This window comes from Eucalyptus grandis, chromosome 4, assembly GCF_016545825.1.
Source record: "Eucalyptus grandis isolate ANBG69807.140 chromosome 4, ASM1654582v1, whole genome shotgun sequence".
In the NCBI taxonomy this organism is placed as follows: Eukaryota; Viridiplantae; Streptophyta; class Magnoliopsida; order Myrtales; family Myrtaceae; genus Eucalyptus; species Eucalyptus grandis.
Window position 1 is genome coordinate 9450290 of NC_052615.1, and position 21188 is coordinate 9471477.

General features: G+C 39.4%; 2 protein-coding genes across 2 annotated transcripts; both read right to left on the bottom strand.

Annotated features, from left to right (window-relative positions):
* Positions 1 to 5536: 5536 nt before the first annotated feature.
* On the bottom strand, positions 5537 to 8809 carry LOC104440897 (low-temperature-induced cysteine proteinase). The gene is made up of 5 exons (XM_010053886.2): positions 8286 to 8809; positions 7395 to 7636; positions 7052 to 7189; positions 6441 to 6965; positions 5537 to 6029 (listed from the first exon to the last, which is right to left on the bottom strand). The coding sequence occupies exons 1-5, from the start codon at positions 8800 to 8802 to the stop codon at positions 5886 to 5888; spliced, it is 1566 nt and encodes a 521-aa protein (XP_010052188.2). The 5' UTR covers positions 8803 to 8809; the 3' UTR covers positions 5537 to 5885.
* Positions 8810 to 15026: 6217 nt separating this feature from the next.
* On the bottom strand, positions 15027 to 15697 carry LOC104442609 (abscisic acid receptor PYL11). The gene has a single exon (XM_010056015.3). It carries the CDS (start codon positions 15692 to 15694, stop codon positions 15125 to 15127), a length of 570 nt encoding a protein of 189 aa, XP_010054317.3. The 5' UTR covers positions 15695 to 15697; the 3' UTR covers positions 15027 to 15124.
* Between the last annotated feature and the right edge of the window lie 5491 nt (positions 15698 to 21188).

Sequence of the window (21188 nt, forward strand, 5' to 3'; positions counted from 1 at the left end):
CAGATGTCATTTATAAAATGTATGATTATATTGCTGAAATGTCATTATTGTAAAAATTGTAGGATAATGTCGAGTGGGCAAAATTCAGGAAGAATGGACTTCCTCAGTATCCTGAGCTTTGTATTATTTTTGGTGGTACATATGCTACTGGGAATTATGCCGTAGGATGTGCTCAAGAAGACAATCTGTCGGATGATGATGACAATGGTGATGACAATGTACGTGGTGACAATAGTGGTGGCGATGCAGATGGTGTCAATGCAGGTGGTGACTATGATGGTAGCAATGCAAATGATTTCATTGGATACCATAGTGATGACAGACTTTTTACAACAGACGATACTGGAACTTCAGCTCGTGGGAAGCACAAATTGGATAGAACTCCAAATAGTAGGCGGAGAAGAAAGAGCAACCAATCCAATTTTGCTGAAACTTGTAGAGCCATACAAGATTTTCTAAAAGTTAGGTCATCAACTCCATCTGGTGATGGCTCTGCAAGCTCAGGGACTTCACAACCACCTGTTGACCCTTTCTCCGTATCTACTGCGGTCCAAATTCTAAACAATATGCCCGAGCTAGAGCAAGATGTTTACAATAAAGCAGTGGAACGAGCATGCGTCAATCGTGAATGGAGGGAGGCTTTCATTACATGCATACCTGCAAGGAGGATTGGCCTTCTTCAATTTCTTTAGTAGATATTTGGAAATATATTATGAATTGCATGGAGTTTCATTAGATTGTATAACGTATATTATCTATTAATCTCTAGTTTATTCAAATATGATTAGTGTTGAGACTCTTGTACTTATATGTAATGGCATATCTTATTGAGATTTTATGACTTATGTTATTAATTGTTATTAGGATGTGTTTTCAAAATCTATATTGATGTTTTGGTTATTTTTGTGATTGTATAGGTACTATGGAAGGGGGATCAAATAGTGTGTCTAATGAGCAAGTACAACCAGTTGAACAATTCTCGGGTGATGACATTAACATATTGGTAGCGTGGCTCTGCTTAGCTACGATGGAGACATCCCTCCATACGAGAGAACCTATTAGGGATAGTCAATTATCAGGAGGAGAATGGATAAGGGAGATTGTTCATAGACATTCAGATAGGATATATGAAGCATTTAGGATGGAGAGACATGTTTTTCTGAATTTATGTGACTTAATGAGGGTAAGGGGTTGGTTGAAAGATAGTCGATTTGTTGAAATAGATGAACAAGTTGGGATATTTTTAAGTGTGGTTACTCACAATAACTCAAATAGAGATTTATGTGAGAGATTCCAACATTCAGGAGAAACGATCAGCAAGTATTTCAATAAAGTGTTGAAAGCAATGATCAAACTTTCAAAGGAGATAATCAAACCACCGTCCTTTGACGTCATTCCACAAGAAATTCTTATTGATCCTAGTCATAAACGCTACTTCAAGGTATGATTTTTATATTGATTTTATACCGTGAAATACATGTAGTTGATAATCTTATATGATATTAGATTGTTAATATATTAACAGGGCTGCGTAGGTGCTATGGATGGCACCCATATAGATGCTACCGTTCCTGTGTCTCAGCAGATTCCATTTAGAGGTAAGAGTGGGAGAACAACCCAGAATGTGCTGTGTATTTGCTCTTTTGATATGAAATTTACTTTCGTGTATGCTGGATGGGAAGGATCTGCAACGATTGTCGAGTGCTTTCAGCAAAGACTCGAAAATCCACAACTGCAATTTCCCGACCACCACCTGGTATTTACTTTGTTTATAAAGACAATTTTATGATTATATATTATGGTTCAATATCACAACAAATTTTATATATATCATGTTACAGGGAAATATTACGTGGTAGATTCAGGTTATGCAGCACTTCCAGGATTTTTAACTCCATTTAGAGGCGATCGGTATCATCTAAGCGAGTATAGAGGGAATGGGGGACGACCAAGGACAGCAAGAGAATTGTTCAACAAAAAGCACTCTTCACTGAGAAATGTAATTGAGAGATCATTTGGGGTATTAAAGAATCGATTCACCATTTTGAGACAGATGCCTCCATTTACAATTCGGAAGCAAGCACTTGTTGTAATTGCTTGTTGTGCTCTCCACAATTACATTCGTGATCAAGATGCGATGGATAGAAACTTTTCCCTATATGGAGATCCGGAATATGTATGCGGACCTGCAGAATTGGAGGTTGCAGATGATACATTGCATGATGCGCCTGGAATAAACATGCTTAGGACAAGGATTGCAAATAAAATGGCGAGGATCATAATATGCCTGAAATTTCATGACTTTGTGTTTCCGACTTTTGTAATTTTGTTTTTAAGTATTCACTTATCAAATCCAATGTGATGAAGTTGAACAATGAACTATATTACTTCATTATTGTGATGTTATGTATGAAAGGGTCTACGTAGAGATCTATGAAGTATTCTTCTTTTAGGTAGCTCTTATTGTGGGATTTTTACTTACGAAATTTTGTTCCAAGTATGCACATGACCATATTCAAAATGTTTGTCTTCACCAACCATGAACAAAATTAAATTGATGAGCATTTCATTAGAGTGATAATGCAATACCAAGTTTACACTTTATTGAAAAAAAAGGCACGTGAGAAAAATTTGGAACAAAGTTTATTTATAAAATTTTCTTCAAAGTATGCACTTATAACCATGTTCAGAATGTTTGACTTTACTCACCATGAACAAAATTAAATTGATGAACATTTTATGATAATGAGAATTCAAAGTCAAGTTTACACTTTATTGAAAAAAAGGCACGTGAGAAAAATTTGGAACAAAATTTATTTATAAAATTTTCTTCAAAGTATACACTTATAACCATGTTCAAAATGTTTGACTTTACTCACCATGAACAAAATTAACTTGATGAACATTCTATGATAATGAGAATTCAAAGTCAAGTTTACACTTTATTGAAAAAAAGGCACGTGAGAAAAATTTGGAACAAAGTTTATTTATAAAATTTTCTTCAAAGTATGCACTTATAACCATGTTCAGAATGTTTGACTTTACTCACCATGAACAAAATTAACTTGATGAACATTCTATGATAATGAGAATTCAAAGTCAAGTTTACACTTTATTTTTAAAAAAAATAAATGGGAAAATTTTGGTACGAACTTAAAAAAATTTCTTCCGACTAAGCAAATATGATCAAGTTTAGAATGTTTGTTTTCACTTAATATGAACAAAATTAAATTGATGAGCATTTCATGAGAATGATAATTCAATACCAAGTTCACATTTTATTAAAAAAAAAAAAACAATTGAAAAAAAAAAAAATTGGAATAGAAATTTTGTACATTACCAAACGTGTTTACTGTTCTTTTTTTATTCCGAAAAGAAATTTTTTACGATTCCAAACGTGTTTTCTCTTCTTTTTCTATTCCAGAAACATGAATTTTATACAGATTCCAAACGCGTTTTTTTTGTTCAGAAATTGTTCCTGAGAACAAACACTTTTTTCTATTTCTGTTTCTGGAACAATTTTTAAACAGAAACGCAAACAAACGCGCCCTAAGCTATTTTCTTACCCTTTCCACCAGCGACTCCTTATTCTTTGTTTCCATTAGTAATACTAAAGTGGGCCTTTCCTGAGCCACTAAGGCTCTTGGCTTTTGGACCGTTAAAGGATTGTCCAACTCTTGACAGTTTTAGCTCAAAACCCTCATATCGTCTTCGGTGGTTTATTAGACTAACCATCATAGCCCATTCCTTTCCTTCTCTTACCACTTGAATAGGGGTATCTAAAAGCTCCATCTCATCTACTAGTGCTATGGTGAATTCTTGAATCTTTTTTTTTTTTTTTTGCTCTTTGGAATATCTGACTTTTCTTGACACTTGGTGCATTGATCTTCTTCTTGCTACAGGTTTATCGCTCCATAGAAAGCCTCCCAATGGTCCACTTTAAACTTTGATTAGCAAGATTTTCTACTTCAAGAAGGCCTTTATATGGCAGATGTGCTCTTTACTTAGCCCTCAAAAACTCCCTGGACTCATCATAGATGGGATCAAGTCAGAAACTCAGTTATTCATCAGCAATTACACGCATACAATTTCTCTTGTTTCCTTGTCTAACGTTCCTTGTCGTTCTTTGCCACATTTTCATCATATCATATGGCAAAGTCTGTTCATTTGCTGCAGGATCTGTGTACATAGATCACGTTGATGTCTCTTCATTTAGCATAATTAAATGACGACCACGCTGTAAAAGTTCTGACAGGTGCACTTTCTCAGTGCAATTACAAAATGAATGGCTGAAGTGGGTGGGTTAAAAGCTTCTGACGGCCTTTGCTGGAATAGGACGTAGGGTTGAAAGATTTCGACAATTTGATTGGCCCTGAAAAGAAAAGCCACTTCTGATCAAATCATCTGGGCCAAAAAATCATTGGGCCCAACTTTAGTCTCCCAATGAGGCTTTTTTTTTTTTAAATTCTTTTTTTTCAAATCAGTAAGAAAATAATATCTATGTACATCTAGTTTAATTTGTTGATTTAAGGAGAAGGAGAGTGGAGACGAGATTGTAATCTCATGAATGCTCTTCTTTGCCCATGAAGCTGGTAAAGGCTAAGCAATTAACGTATATGTGGGAATCATTACATTAACGTATAGTTTGTATAACTTTTTTATTAAGGATTTTATCGCAATGATTTTATTCATGAACATCTTTGGATAAAAAAGAATTTAAGCATCTACGAGTACGAGAAATTGCATTTTCTCATTAATATCTTGATACGTATCTTCAGCTAACTTTATGAAATTTGGTTTGGGATGACTTTTCCGTTTACCTTTTGACTTTAAACTTTGTTTGCATTTAAAAAGACCTCATCTTATAATAAATGATTTGTTTTTTTTTGGAGAAAGCGCCTCAATTAGATATTAAATTTAGTGAACTTGAATTGTCAACTATAATAGTTTATAATACATGTGCATTATATGTATTTATAACATATAATTTACGTAACATGTACGTGAGACAGTCAAGTGATTTATAATATGGTTTTCACGGTTGATATCGACGCAATTTGTCCTTGCAAAAGGTGGCATCCATGTTAAATCTTAATCGCACCGGGGAAGACGCTTCCAGGACAGAGTCTCCTGGTGGTGTTGCCCGCCTCTGCCCTGAAACTACGGGCACAATGTCTATCGAAGAGCGGCAATGGGATATTGGAAGCGACACGGTTTGCATCGATGTGATTCCGATGCTCTCCACAATCTCTGATGTATTACACCAACCATACACTGGAATTGTACAGAATCGATTCCAGGCGGAAATCCAGTGGAATGAAGAGTGAGGAAGACAAAACGAGCTTTGACATCAGGATCCGATTAGGCCTCCGAATGATCCTCGTGACCGGACAGTTGCGGATAACATGCCATAAAGGTATCCAAATGAAGCTCTAACTTGTACTATGAAGTGCTCCCTAAAAAAATTTGACGTTTGTAACTCGATAAGAAATCCAAAGTATGAAGTTTCTTGGCGCCAAGAAGTTTGAAACATTCCTTGTTGCAAAGTACGGTATAAGAATTGCATTAATGGATCCTTTGGAATGTTTACATTGGAAACTCGGATCATTATTCTTGAAGACGCCACCAATCAAGCACGATCTATTATCAGAGAACAAATTGTTTCAGATACATCATTCAGAGAGGGGAAAAAAACGATTTTCCTCTTCCATTTGTTTTGCTTTCTTTCTTCTGGGAGTGTGCTTTGGTGCAGACGTGGAACCTATGAAAAAGTGTGTCCAAGACCAGAACAAAAGAATGCCCGCCTAGGGCGAAAAATGAAACACCAACACTGAGAACAATCTTCAAGCTCTAGGAAATACGACCTGACTTCGATTCACGGGCTTTCAGCGCATCGCGGTGGCCAATTGGTTCCGCTTCCACTGTAGAGGATGGTACGTCTTCTGGGTCTCTTCTTTCTTGGTCCAGGGGAACTTGTGCTTCGCCATCTTTCTCTTCTTTGCTGCTACTCCCAGGTAATCTCCTGCGTTCTGCAATAACCAAGATGTGAGATTAGCTACCCGAATTCTAATTATCTTGGAATATCGCTCTAGGATATGATTACACTCGGTTAGTTTTGTATGGTTTGCAATGTTTCCATGATGAAAGTGTCGGGCAGATTTGAGTTGCTTGCTACAGAAAATTAATCTTCTTCCAGTTAAAGTTCAGTTGATGCTATGCAGGTACTTGAAAAACTCGCAGACATGGTAAAGTTGATTGTCAGAACGATGTAGCTGAAAGATGAGGATAGTTACCTCAATTTATTGTAAGCTATCTATTCATTACCTTAGATTATTCATGACTCTTGTGCAAATATCTACCGGACACTTTGCTTTTCTCTAGTTCCATCTATTTTTCATTGCCAAAGATTAAAGAGCACGAGGATGGATAGACTTCCATACCTTGAGACAGAGTCCTTCATCGATATCGCAGATGGGATAATCACTCGGGCAACAGTACTCAGTCCCGGTGCAGCAAACTGCATTCTCATACTCACAGCAACCGTAGATCAAGCAGTAATCGAAGAACTCGAAAATGCAGCAGCATGTTTCATCGGTGGGGCAATAAGAGAAGTCTCCGCATTCACTCGGCGAGGGTGAGGGAGGAGGAGGAGGAGGCGGTGGTGGCGTCACAGGTGGGGGTGGGGGAGGTGGTGTTGCTGGCGAAGGCGGGGACGGCGGGCTGGTCGGAGATGGCGAGGGGGAAGACTCCTTGGTGGGATAAGAGGCCATCGCATTTATCGCGCAAACACCATACTCTAAGTCACTGTTCCTCAGGATATAGAAGTACCCATCGATTCCCCAATCGGTGCCCCACGAGTTTTTCACTATCCAGTAGTCTTCGCCGTTTTCGGAGCCGTACCCGACTATCAAAACTGCGTGGTCAATGTCATCAGGATCACTTGAGCAGCTACCATCATATATCCCCTGTTTCAGAGATTATATCAAGGAGTTACTAAAGAACAAATCATGCATGAGTCACAAGATACGATAAGAAATCATATGAGACATACCCCTGTGTACAGTTGGAAATCTATTGCTGATCCATCCATGCCCACACTAATTGGCTGTTGAACAACAGCACAGAGAAGAGCACTGTCTGATTCAGCCACATCTTCATAACCATCAATGCTCACCGCTTTGTTCTCCTCCTGATCACAAACAAGAATCAGATAAGTTAGGATAAGATGCATAAAAGGAGCGTCAAGTTACTAATGGGACAGATCAATTATATCAGAACCATGTCTTTTGAGAGAATTTCAGTATAAAATTATAGCGTGATGGTAGGAAATTTCAAGTGATTGCAAATTCGCTATGCCCTTCAACGTTCCTCAATGTAAGGAAAAGGACGCGGACCTTTGAGTAAGTGCAAGTGCCAGTCTCGCCGTCAGTACTAGTGTAAGGGTAGTCAGCTTCGGAGTCGATGCCGCCGTTGTTGATGACCCACTCAAACGCGTAGTCCATGTAACCTCCGTCACACCCATCGTTGGTGGTGTCGCAGGATACGAGCTCTTGCTCCGAGAGGCTTATGAGGTCTCCATTCACCAGGGCGTTTATTCCTTCCATGGCTCCTGTGGAAGAGAATGCCCAGCAACTTCCTGCGAAAATCATTTGACCAAAGCCACAGATTTTGTGAGGAATCTTTAGTCACGCAGCATGTCTATGGTTTTTTTCAATCACCTGCCGGGCTCTATACACTCTGGTTTGCTTTTCCGCATGAACAAACCAAATTAGTTAAGATGAAAAACATGGATTGTCTTGAAAAATACTAGAACTGCTAGCATATTTTGCTTAGATTTGCATCAAAACATCAAAACCTGCCTGAGCTTGCATATCAGAAATCTTGCACTCGATTTCAGTGCAGCCAGGCCAGTTTCTCTATCCATTGACGACATATTTCATCTCTATCCAGCATAATCTAAGTAATTTCGATCACATTAGGGACGACGATCAACCACACATGGAGTAAAAACATCTGCAAGATGCTTAGATGTATCTCATTTGTCCGATGCCCACTTGAACCTAGAATGTGCAGCTTTTAAGTTCAGCTAATCTTTTCCACCTAAATCTTACATTAGTATGAAAAAGGATGATCTACCTTGGTCCCCACAGTTACTGACGAAAGATAAAAGTGCATATGCCGGATCATTTAACTTTTTTGTAATGATTTGACATTGAAAAAGATTTGACATCATCAAAAGAGTGACTGGAACATTATACTGTTGAAAAAGCTTTTGCTAGACTTACCACACTCTCCTTGATCCTTGACACCAGTGACGATCCCATAGTTCCTCCAATCCAGGGAAGAAGGAGCGTCACAGGTCTTCATCTTTCCCTTCAAGCTAATGTTCTTGCTGTTCCACTTCTTGCTCGCCGGCTTCTTCACCTTGGACAGATAAATCTCCCTGAACTCCTCGTTGCTCAGGTCCGCGAACTTGTTCAGCCCGACCCGAGGAGTCGTCGGAGACTTGAGGTTCGAGCTCTTCTCGATCACGTACCTCAGGTTCCTCTTGAAGTTCTCCAGCCTCTTCTCGGCCTCGGCCGCGTGCTTGTACACCTTGTTGTGCTTCTCCTTCCATCGCCGGAACAGCTCGAGCACCCGGCTCTCTGAGAGCAGCGAGCTCTCCGGGTTCTCCCCGCCGACGATTGAGTACTTGCTGGGAAGATTGGAAGTCGAAGATAGGTACAAGACGGATGCCCAGATCAAGAACACCAGGATTAGGTGATTGGATCCCATGGCTGCTGAGTGTTTGGTCCATTGCATCTGCAAAGTTTTACTTTATAAGGTTGGAGGAAATCATCTGCACTGCCATCTTCCCGCCTACCAGTCAAGCTTCATGCATTCCAGCATTTATTTTCACCGGCCAAAAAATTTAAAATCCAAGAGAGCATGAGCTCTGCATATGGAAGAGACCAAAATGACATTTTGGACTGTTGAATTTCTGGGATTTTTGGGGGCATTTCAGTAGTTATGTTCGTGCTGGACTATGGATAAATTTTTTTTTCCGAGAAAATTCAAGTGGGACATACAAATGGAGATGTGGCTGAGTCAGTTTCTTGCTTGTCCCAAGAAATGTTAGTTGGTGGTCTGTCTACTATTCAGCATCTCGGAAGAGGTTGACCTAACGGTCAAAACTGTTTTGTTAGATCGGATCATTTTGCAATTTTTTTTTTGATTAAATGGTATTCTTGATCAATTTTTAGTGTCTAATCTAATCAAGATAAAGCTTTGGAAATGAGCCGCATGTGATGTTGTAGGATTTGTTCCCACTAATTCATAAGTTATTAATATGTGCAAAGCAAAAATGTGTCTTTCGAAATCACTTTTTTGAGTGTATTGTAATGTACATAGAGAAAAAGGTGTCTATTCATGTATATGGTAACTCTACCCAGTGACTCATCATTTGAGAAAGTAAGTCAAAAGATCGTTACATAAAATTTTCTCCATGTCATATGTGAAATGACTATATCTTTACAGCTTAAAATGGTCTTCATTTATTTATTGAGTATTTTTTTCATTGTTGAGTAGTAGCTTAAACTATATAAAAAGAAAATGACATGCTCAGCTTCAACATTTCATTGGAGTCATAGGTCACAGATTCGTTTCTTTGTAATTTAATACATCTTGTACAAATTCCTCAAGCTTTTTTCACTCACACGTTTTGGTTCACACCGATGAGGCTTTTGCCCTATCAGTTGTTGCATGAGGGTAATTCACAAGATACAAAGCCATGCCACGTCGCCCGAGTGTTCAATAAATTGAAGGTGGATTAGATCATAAAATCATAGGTCACCATTTATTTCCAAAATAAGGAAGTGATCTTATCTGAAAAATTATGAGCAAAGAGATGATATGATTGCTGTGGCTATGAATTTGACTAGTATGTCATGTTCTGTCCAGCATTTATTGCTAACAGTGGAATTTTTACTTAGTCAGTAAGGAACAGATGCTCCCCGCAATTTCAATGGTGGGGACTCTTTTCAAAGAACATTAGTTGGGGCACCCAATTTTACAGCTGGTCCAAAATAATAATAAGTATGGGCCCCAGTCAGCTGGCCAAGTAAGAAAACACGAGATTGGCATTGGGGGAAGATCTTCATCGATGGAAACAGAAAGAAACCTCCCTCAATCAAGCAGGGGCGATAGAGACTAAAACTCCAACCAGAAAAAAAGAAAAAAAAAAAAAAAAAAGAAGAAGATAAAGGAAGAGAGAGAGAGAGGAGCATAAATGTTGAAGTCATTTAAATTTCTTTAATCTTGAAAAAACTTTGGAATAGCGTTGGAAGTTTTTAAGGGTTCTAGCTTTTCTGCCAAAATCTTTAAATGGGGTTTGAGTGGATTGGATGGTCTAGATTTATGGAGAAGTGTTAAATTCTATGATATTTCGTGAGAGATAAATGATTTTGCAATTATTTTTTTGAAATGATTATTTATATCGTTTATAAAATCAAATGAAATAATTTTTTAAATAATTCATGAAAATATTAAAATATAAATCGTTGTCGATAGTGAAAATATTTTTATTATTTAATTATTCACGCGATCATTTTTAGGAAAAACATTTTCTAAATAATTCATTTTTTGTGAAATAAATGGAGCCTCAAAAAATGTCTAATTTTCTTCGTAATTATAATTGAAGTAGGTATATAATTGATTGGTGTATGACCAAATCATTTACGGCTTTCTTTGCATTGTCTATTCTCTTAAGCCCGATGCCCTTTTTTTTTCGAATTTATTTATTAAATATTTCATATTTTAAAGTTTGAACATCATTAGGAATGGGCCCGCGGCGAGAGGGGAACAGATGCTTCCTTGGAGGGACGGTGCCGATTATTATAAAATAGTAATTATAATACTACTTTAATAATAGAAAGTGCCTTATTATTATATTTTGTTTATATATATATATATACAAATTGGCCTCATAGTAATGGGTGTGTGCTAAAACAGAAAGGCCTCATGGAATGATTTTATAGAGTCAAAGATGCTCTAACTTTTACAAAAAAGACGTGCGACAATTCAGATATGTCGACAATTCAGAAGATGGAAAATATGGGAAAAGGAACTTATTCCATTGCTTGTTCATAGAGCTTTCCAAACTTGCACCTCCCATATGGAAAAAGCAAGGCCTTTAAGAGAAAAAATTGTTCAAGTCTGTTTTTCTATGTCATTTTCACATGTTTATCTCTTAAATAAAAAAATAAAAATGTTAATATATAATACACAAACAAGGCGAATTCATAGGGCCAGACAGAGCTAATACCTTCTCTATGCCGGCTCACACCCTGCTTAATGCTCCCAAGGTTGTTTGCAAAGAATATGTGCCCCATTTGGAATAGTGTCTCATGAGGTTAAGATTTTTTGTGCCCTTGCCCATCATTTAACAGGTCTAATTCCTTAAAAAACCTCAACTTTTTATCCAATTTTAGTTCTTCCTTGAACTTCCCAAATTTGCTCATGAATTAAAAAATCACCATTAGTTTCTTTAAAAGTATCAACATCAAGGCCAGTTAGAGGTTCATTTCAAAACACGCGTCTTCATCAACACCTTGCTTTTTTAATGGAACAATAATAGCCACCCGATGTTGATCATCTTGAAAAAATCAATGATGATTTTTGAACTTGTGGACAGATTTGGAATTAGAGTGAAAATTTAGACTTTTTTTAGACAAAAAAATATTAGGGATAAAATTAAATTGGACATAAAATTGGGGAAGGTAATTAGCCTGCCCTTAATGTGGTAGTACAGGAGAATTTTTTTTTTTTTTTTTTTGTGTGTGTGCAAAAGGACCCCTGAGCTTAAAAGATGCCATGATATCATCGCACCACATAAAGAAGCCGGATGAGCTATCAATATAAGACTACTAGGCATGTATACCGTTTATCAGGATTTGAATACAAAAATTTATTATTTTCAAAATATTGTCGGCTCTACATGGCAGACTCATGACTTCCGGAATTAAATTGACGCAAGATTTATAATCAGCATTTGTGAGCATTTCGTATGACTAGCCTCCACCATATATATATTTTGAAATTAAAGGGAAAGGATTTTTATAACGAATAATTATATTTTAGTTAGAATCTATTCTTTTTATCCCTTAACGTCAAATTCTCGGTCTACCATCGATGCCATCAAAAGCAAAGAAGACAAACATCGAGTCTTGCTTTTAATAAATAAATTATACTTCAAGTATCCAAATATTTTTATGATTTCCGTGTTATTTATGGGAATATATTTTTTTTAATTTTTAATTTTGCTGAGCAGGTAGCATTCCACCTAGAAAAATATTTGATGGCGGTTTAACTTGCGGGAATAGTCGGCCACTACTGGACTAGGATATTGTCAGGCGACGTGGCTAAATATTTATCTAGCTATCTATATATTTTATAAGTCCTTTACTTTATACAATTATATTTTTTTGTCGGGTCGTGCGAAATTGGTGGTCTCGTGGGGGCAAAGGGACAAGTATTAAAAAATAATTTTTTTGATCATATAAAAATATAATTAAATCAAGTCGGAACTAGAAGCTTTATCATCCACTAGTCTTGCTCCCTTTACCGTTAGGTTGGATAATAGGGCGCAATAAAATTATGTTCACAAAATTTGGAAAACAATAATTGCTTTTCCTTATATTAAGTTTAATCATGCTTCGATTTTCAAGACGTGTGAGATGATTTTATATGAGGAAACGAATGGAAGATGTGGATATTCCAACTTGGGACCCTCTCTTACCTTGAATTGGCATCGATTTTAGACCATAGCAATCCATCCGAAATCCTAAGCTGGGGTCGGGCCTAATGGGGCGAACGTGTCCATGAGTTTTGGCCAGAAACCTGCGCAGTGAGCTTTACACAAAGATATTTATCATTTAGTGAATGAAATCCGTGTGGCGAGAAGACCCCGTCAAGAAGATTGGACATTTCACGCGATGGTCGCATCATGGGCAGAAGCACATGGTGTGACAATTCAATCAAAAGGAAAGGATTTTGGAATTTTAACACTGAATAGAACAATAAGAGTATTGTTAAAGAATTTAGATAGTAAGCAAGGCACTAATCTAGTAGTTTAAACTTTTAAAATGACATATAATGTTCCTACAAAATCTTAGGGAAAATTGCCAAAAAAAAAAACTAAATCCATTACAATTATGCTAACTTAGTTCTAAATTTTTTTACTAATTTAATTCTAAATCTTTTGCAATTATTTCTTACCCTTTACCAAAAAAAAAAAAAAATCTTTTGCAATTATGCCAATTCAATTCATTCAATCAACTTTGGCTGGTTGACGTTGACGTGGATAAAGTTTAAAAATATTTTATTTTATTCAAATTCATTATTAATTTTTTTATTTTCCCTTTTCTATTTCTATTTTTTCCTTTTTATTTTTATTCTTTTTCCTTCTTTTGCTTCTTTTCCCATATTGGCCAGCGAGGGTCCAACCCTAGCCTCGCCTTGTCCAAATCTAGGGGAGGCCAGCCTTGCCATGGCCTTGTCGACCATGGCTGAAGTAGATCTCGCTTGTGGTTGGCGAGGCCTTCTTTGCTTGTAGCCCCTAGGCTTCGCCTAATGGCCGACAGGGTAAAAACCAAAAGAAGGAAGAAGAGGAACAACAAAGCAAAAAGAAAAAGAAATAAGTTATTATTTTTAGGAAAATGTGGTCGTTGGCCAAATTTGGCCCAAAAGCAAAATGTTTAGGAATGAATTGACAAAAAAGAGTTTAGAACTGAATTGATACAATTATAATAGGTTTAAGATTTTTTTTTGGTAATTCTCCTGTATTATTCATGTGACAAAATTTATAGTTAAATTATCATCCATGAAGGCAAATTACTAATTATAAGTGCATTTAATTTATGATGATCACTAGTAGATTATGATCTATAAATTAAAGTACTATCTACAAGTGTGACAATTTTAGATAAATCACAATAAATTCATGAAAATTCACAAGGCACTTGGATCCAAAAGTGGCAAAATTTGTCATTATAAACTCTCTTGGATTTGGTTATGAAAAATTTCAAGATAAAAAAAAAAAAAAAAAAAAAAAAAGAAAACGTATGTTATTGAAATGACTACAAACATAAACTTTTGTTTGGGATTCATAGGGGTCTCTTACGGCCCATTGATTGTTGGTTTCAAGGTGTAAGAGTTAAAACTCTAGTAGGAGCCTCTGCAGCTTGTTTATTTGATTTATAGGTATGGTACCCTCCACAGACACGTTACTTATATTGATGTTTTGGTGTCCGCACACTCTGCACCCCCAATTGATACAATATGTTTTTCTTGTCCTGTACCTAGCAGTACTCTCTTGTAGTTTTACATCCAAAGTACCCTGATATCAGAGCTATAATCTAAATAGAGTTTTTAATGACTTGCTTAGGTCCAAAACACAGTTGAATTATAAAGGATTATGTCGCTTATGATGAACTTTCTCCTAGATTTGTTTGATGGGGTTGGCAGCATGCGACGCATCATTTGGGCATATTCTCAGGCCGTCAGTCCAACCCGGCCCACACAGCCGTTGACTTGCTAGTCTCACGCGGGTCCCACAGATATGGGTGTATGATATTTCACATGGTCCAAAGACCCAGGTCCTCACAAGTATTTTGCCCTTGGTATCAGACTTGGCATACCTCGCGGGCCCAAAGTTGGGCCTGTCACAACAAATGGGCCCGAAAGTTTTCCCAAAGCCCAGGACTGGCCCAAGTCCATGCTCTTGTGGCCCCGCCCTCCATAGATATCATCTCTATCTCCATAGTCTACACAAACCGCCTAACAATAAGAGTTCTGTACGCACAATTGCCATTCATTTCTTAAATGATCATGAGTTTTTAAAATCAATATGTTCACTTGGAACTAAATAAATTCCTAATTTCGAAATTCGATTTATTAATTTCCTAATAGACGCTACTTTTTGAAGCTTTAGTTCCATGACAAGAAATTTTATATAAACAAAATTTCCATTCACTAGATTAATTGTTCATAACTCCTAGCTCATAAAACTATATAGTAAGTGCATCCTGAATAGTCCAAAACAAACTCAAACATCAGACACTAGTCGAAGCCCTCTCTATAGCTATAGTCAAGCCTTAAGAGCACAAGCCATTTTCTCCGAGACCTTGGCCAAAGACCTAAGATTGCACCGGATTATCGTCTCCGCGAACAAGTTTGTGTCCTCTTTGTTGCTATCTTGAGGCACATCCACCACGTACGACTCTATGACGGTCGTCCTGTTGTCGCTGGGCCCAGCTCCATCGAGATCGTCCTCTTGCAATGTTGTGGTGGACCGGTAGTTCACGAGCCGGTGGTCGCCCCCAATGATGCTGAACACCATTACGTGCAACTCGTCGTTGAGCAGTTCGAGCCTCTCCCGGCTACGGTGGGCTGGCAGGCCCGAGATGACAGTGACCTCACGGATACTCCCAGGTGTGCTGCCATCGCCTGCCACCATGTAGCAGCTCTTGACGAACTGCTTGTAGGCCTGCGGGTTAGCGAACTGGCGGACGAGGGACCAGACAAGCGGGAGCGGTGCGTCGATGGTCTGGGTCAGAAGCGAGCCGCACTGGTTCGGGAGGAAGTCCGGGGTGTGGTAGAGGCGGACCATGGCTTGCGTTTCGAGGGTGTCTTGTGACTTCTTCTGTCCTTTTTTCATGGTACAAAAGTGCGAAGACATGGTGTGACTAGGCGACGCAGGCTTGAATATAAAGAGGGTTGATTCGAGAAAGCGACAAAAACGGAAATTTGAGGGTTTTAAGAACTTGGGCAGTGCTACTTGTGGCTTTAGGGAGGGTCGGTTGGAAGGACACTTCATTGGAATTAGCAAAACCTTTTTGGGCTGAGGAAACCTGTCTTTCTACGCCTCGGTGGTTTCTGGATGATCCTAAAGATTGTCGTTGCTCGTTGTAAAGGCGGCTCGTTGCTGAAGTGATTTTAGGAAAATAGTGCGTGCAATGAAAGTTTACTAGAATGTGCTTTTTTGTAAAGTTTCTTACCCGGTGTTGCTCTGTTTTCTACCAAATCATCATAATCCCTATGGTGCTTGTCTGTCCTTTTGTACCAGGAATGTACAGCTCATATTGATACTGCAGAAAAAAAATTAAAATAAAAGGGTTTGGATTGGATCGGGACATACATCGCCAGTGAAACACCAATTGCCCATAAGGCGAGTGGCGAAGACAATACCAGTGATATACCTAATTACCTAATTCTAGGTTCACCTTTGGCAAATGAACCAAGGTTCCCTTGGCTTGCTGCTGGATGTTTCAGGCACCAACCGAACACCAATTGCCCATAAGGCGAGTGGGGAAGACATACTAGCAATACACCTAAGCCTAAGTCCGCCCTTTGCAAAAAAAACTAAGGTATTCTAAGATTGAAAATATACCTTAGAATAAAACCTGTAAGCTTCGACTTTCAACCCAATTCAAATTGATCATTGGCTTTTATACTTGTTAGAGAAGCATAATAGAAGTCAAATACTTTCATTGGTGAAGATATCCAAGAAGTCTAAACATGGATCTGTTGTAGGGATACATTAATGCTCGGATTTTTGAGCTTATGTGGCAAATAGGATGCACTAATTATCGCTTTGCGCGATGTCTGATGCATAATTTCGTCTAATACCCCCACATTTAGGGCGCGTTTGTTTCGAAAAAATGAATTATTTGTAAGACATTTTAAGAAAAAAATGACTATTTATGTCTCTTACAAAAACATTTAAACATAAGTTATTCTCGATAATGAAAATATTTTTTATTAATTAATTTTTTCAAGCGATATAAATAATTATTTTTAGAAAAAATATTTTTCAAATTATTTATTTACTGTAAAACAAACGCCATTCTTATCATTACTTTTAAGTAAAGTGTATAGTTTGGGCACTAACTATTCCCAGGAGACGCACATAGAAATCACGTAATGAAATTCTACATATGCGTAGACAAACTTGCAGAGCTCACGATGTTCATCACTTTCCCATTGGGTGTCTTCGCCAGCTTTTCAAACGAAAAGCGCCAAAAGAATTAAATGAAAGCTTCCCTCGTTCGGTTCCACCCTCTTACAATGAGACATCTATCGTCCCCAGATGGTGCCACGTCAGCCGTTCTCTCCACGTGGCACTTGCCAAAAGCTTGTCCCGAGGAGCTGTACAGGGACACGTGGTTCCAGCTGTTTGGGCACTTCTCTTGTGTTTTTGTCGATTGTGCAGCAAAACTTTGTGTCCAAGTAGGAGCTGGTGGCTGTGGTCGGACGTTCAGAGAGATACCGAAATGGAAGTTTGCTCTCGTGGTCGTGAATGCTCGTGAAGATGGTCGCGCCATTGTCGTCTTCGTAGGCATCCGCTTCAATGAACTTGGAAGAGTACAAAACCTAGGAAAGATCAAGCCGTCCATTTTCATTCATCCTCGAGAGACGAGCGTTTTGACTTTAGGGAAGATGCATAAACATTTGACTTTTCTCTCGCAGAGTTGGATAACAGAAACGACGACGGTCTTCTGGTCATTGATGACAATCTTTTTAGCGAACTTCCTGACAGAAAATGAAGAAAGATGAGTGTTCTTCAAGTTTGGAGAAGAAAGCATGCGTCTTGTGCATGTATCATACGAGGACATCATATTCACAATTTTTTTTTTTTTCATGAAGTTCGATCGTGCTCAATATATACCATTTCGCATTGTCATTTACCTTATCTTCATAAAAAGAAAGTCTATCTTCAATAGATAAGATATGAAATCATATCTACTTAAATTTAGACTGTCACGTCGATAGATAAGTCTTGTAACATCTTTTAGTGTTCCGTAAACACAAAAAAGTGATGATCATAATGGATGACATCGTGCTCGCTGCACACTTGAGATCAACACCTTGTCAAGGTAAGATTGAGATCCTTAAAATACGAGGATGGAGATGTGTTCCCCTTGTCTCCCTTCTTCTCCAGCAGCCTTAATCCAAGCCTATTGGCACACCCCATCGCACCTTTGCCGCTCCATTGCCGCCTCCACCGCCCCGTCTCCTTCGTGGACTCTCCGACATAGCCACAATCATAACCACCTGAATCGTTCCCTCTCTCGTCTCGCCATGGTAGTTCTCTCTCTCTCTCTCTCTGTATGTGTGTGTGTATGGGACCAACAATTGACAGTTACCCATATCAAACGTTGCTCGAGGCCGAATGCTTTTGGTCCGAGATTTGCAATCTCAAGTTGTGAGTGTGGCGGGGTGCGCGCACGCGCTTGTGAGAGGGAGAGATACAAAGAGGTGGACGGAGAGCAGCAGACAATGGTCGTGGGGTGCAACCGCGTGATGAGGGGTCGGCAGTAGAGGAGCGAGAGTGGCAAGGCACGATGGCAGGAAGCAAAACGATCGCAAGACGGCACGACGACAAGGATAGGGGGCCGCGTACAAATTTGTATATGTTTACTAAGTTCACTTTATTTTCTGATTAAAAACCTCACATGATTTTAGGGTTAAACTCGTGATCATTTGAAAGACATGATAGTTGGGTTGCATTGCAGACTTACAGAACCCAAAACATGAGCTCTACAAAGGCTAACCTTTCGAAAAAAAAAAGGCTAAACAAGGGGTTATGCAACTTCATCTCCACTTCAAGAACCTAGAGCTTCGAGCCGAGAGATTTAAACCCACATTTAGGTTTTGATATAGATATCTTTCATATGCCTGATTCGACTTGGTGCTGTAGGATCTCGACGATGGCTCCAATGTCATGTTAGCAAGAGACAGGTCAGATGAAGATGCTCGCTTGTCATTGGAAAGAAACGCAAAACACCAATCTGTTATTTTATTACAAAGGGATAAAAACGAAACGGAGTTACTGGGATCTTTGCCCGTCCCATGCCCTAATAGGTTTTAATCGATTCGCGATTAAGTTTCGAGTTCGAAGGCTGAGTTCAGGATCCCATTTGGCAATACCTTGATGAAAAATAACAATCAATCAATCGGTGTCTATTCGATAATGTATTATTTAATTCTTTTTTGGTTTTTTCGTTTGGAAGATTTGGGCATTTTGCAAGTCTAGGTTCGGTTCAGGGTTTTCCTGTTCCAACATGAGCCGGCCCTGGTACTCAATTTTCGATCCATGGAAGTTTGGACTAACTCAGGATAGGCTCAGCCATCCGAATCCTGTCACGCTTCCAGCCCTGTGACGACGCCCTTGAAGAGCTAACATGTTTAGAGAGTCAAAATCTATCTCTAGTATAGATAGAGACGAAAACCGCTCCGCAGGATGTTTCACGGAACTCATTCTAGATAGTTGGGTTTTTGTGCTCATGCCTCGAGATTGAACTTTAGGGTTTTTTTTGCCAAGCCCCGAGGTTATCGAACGAAAATCAAATACTGACTACCTCAACAAAGTATAATCACTACACTATCTCAACATGTTCAGCAGTAAACTTCGATTAGAATGACAAAAAAAGAAAAAAAAAAGAAAAGAAAACATTTTAGGACTTTGTTTATTTCACGAAAAATATTTTCCTCAGAAAATGAGTCAACAAATTATTATTTTTCACAGTCAATGTAAAATCTATGCCTAAATTTAGGAAAATGATTTTCTCTTCAAAGAATCGGAAATCATTTTTTGAGATACGACTAGATATCGATGCTTGGACTAAAAATTCTACACTTGGGCATAAAAACTCTATTGCTTGTTCCCGGGTCCTTGGTGCTTGAGCCTAAGTCCATCGAGCTTGAGCTTGGAACTCAAGTGCCAGTGCTTGGGCCCGTCATGCCAATGCTCACATCTATTAACGTTGGGACCGATGTTGTTGATTAGATTCCAGCTTTGCAATTATCTTTAATTGGAATGCTATGGGGAAAATATTGCATCAAGTGTTAGGCATGATATCGAAATATGTACAATGTTTATATCTATTGTCCTTGTATTAATTATTAGGCCTATTAATATATTTAAATTTTAAATCAAGTATTCATCTACCAACTTAAGTTTTTACAATAGTTGGCAACGGCCTCACAAAATTTCACATGGGATTAAAGTTAGAGGTCCTTAGTTCAAATATTTTCGAGCCCTCATTTGCCTTCTCAATTACAAATCACCAAGCTCCATGACAAATGTTGTTGTCGGTCCTAAGTTCAATGACTAACTCTCATTTAGAGGACACTTAGATAGACCAAATCCTTTTTTACTAAGTGATGTGGACGGTAGGGAAAAGTGCCAAAAATGTCTTGAACCTTTTGACTTTGTGCCGATTTAGTCCTAAACCTTTTTTGGTGCCAATTTAGTCCTAAACTTTTTTACGTTGTGCCAATTCAGTCATTTTCAGCTAATTTTGACCAGGATTTTGCTTGGGCTGGGACGCCGGCCGGCGACGTGGCTGATTGGCGCCGATGTGTACAACTTTTAATAATATTTATTTTTTCTCTTTTATTTTAATTATTTTCTTTTTTATTTTTCTTTTTCTGCTCATCTTCTTCCTCCGGTCGGTCACCCTGAGCTCGGCGACGGCCGAGGTGATGGTCGTGAGGTCGAGGTTGACCTCACCGGCCACCTCGCCAGTGGCCGCAAGGGCGGCCTCGTGCCAAGCAGGCGAGGCTCAACTTCGCCAGATCTGGCGAGGGTCAAGCCTCGCCCGCTCGGCGTGAGGCCACTCTCGAGGCCTGGGTTAGCGAGATTCGCCCTTGCCGGATCGGCGAGGGTCAAGCCTTGCCCATGGCCGGCAAGGGCGAGCCCCGCCAGCTCCTCCTCACGCCGGATCTAGCGAGGTCGAGCCTCGCCGGCTAGACCCTCGCCAGATCCGGTGAGGGCAAGCCTCGCCCGCCTGGCGCGAGGCCACCCTCGAGGCCTAGGTGGGGAGGGCGAGCCCTACCAGCTCCTCCTCGTGTCGGATCTGGTGAGGTCGATCGCGCGAGGCTCGACCCTCGCTAGATTCAGCATGAGGGCGAGCCTCGCCCGCCCGGCGCGAGGCTGCCCTCAAGGCCTAGGTGGCGAGGCTTGCCCTTGTTGGATTTGGTGAGGGTCGAGCCTCCCCCACGGCCGGCGAGGGTGAGCCCCGCCAGCTCCTCCTTGCGTTGGATCTAGCGAGGTCGAGCCTCGTCGACCGTGGGCGAGGCTCGACCCTCACCGATCCGGCGAGGGCAAGCCTCGCCCGCCCGGCGCGAGGCCGCCCTTGCGACCACTA

Bases quoted from the DNA above. Each gene is read 5' to 3' on its own strand.
- LOC104442609 (XM_010056015.3), bottom strand. From the start codon at position 15,694: ATGAAAAAAGGACAGAAGAAGTCACAAGACACCCTCGAAACGCAAGCC.
- LOC104440897 (XM_010053886.2), bottom strand. From the start codon at position 8,802: ATGCAATGGACCAAACACTCAGCAGCCATGGGATCCAATCACCTAATC. The intron at 7,637-8,285 runs GTAAGTCTAGCA...TGATTTTCGCAG, and splicing joins CAAGGATCAAGGAGAGTGTG to GAAGTTGCTGGGCATTCTCT. The intron at 6,966-7,051 runs GTATGTCTCATA...TCTCTGAAACAG, and splicing joins ATTTCCAACTGTACACAGGG to GGGATATATGATGGTAGCTG.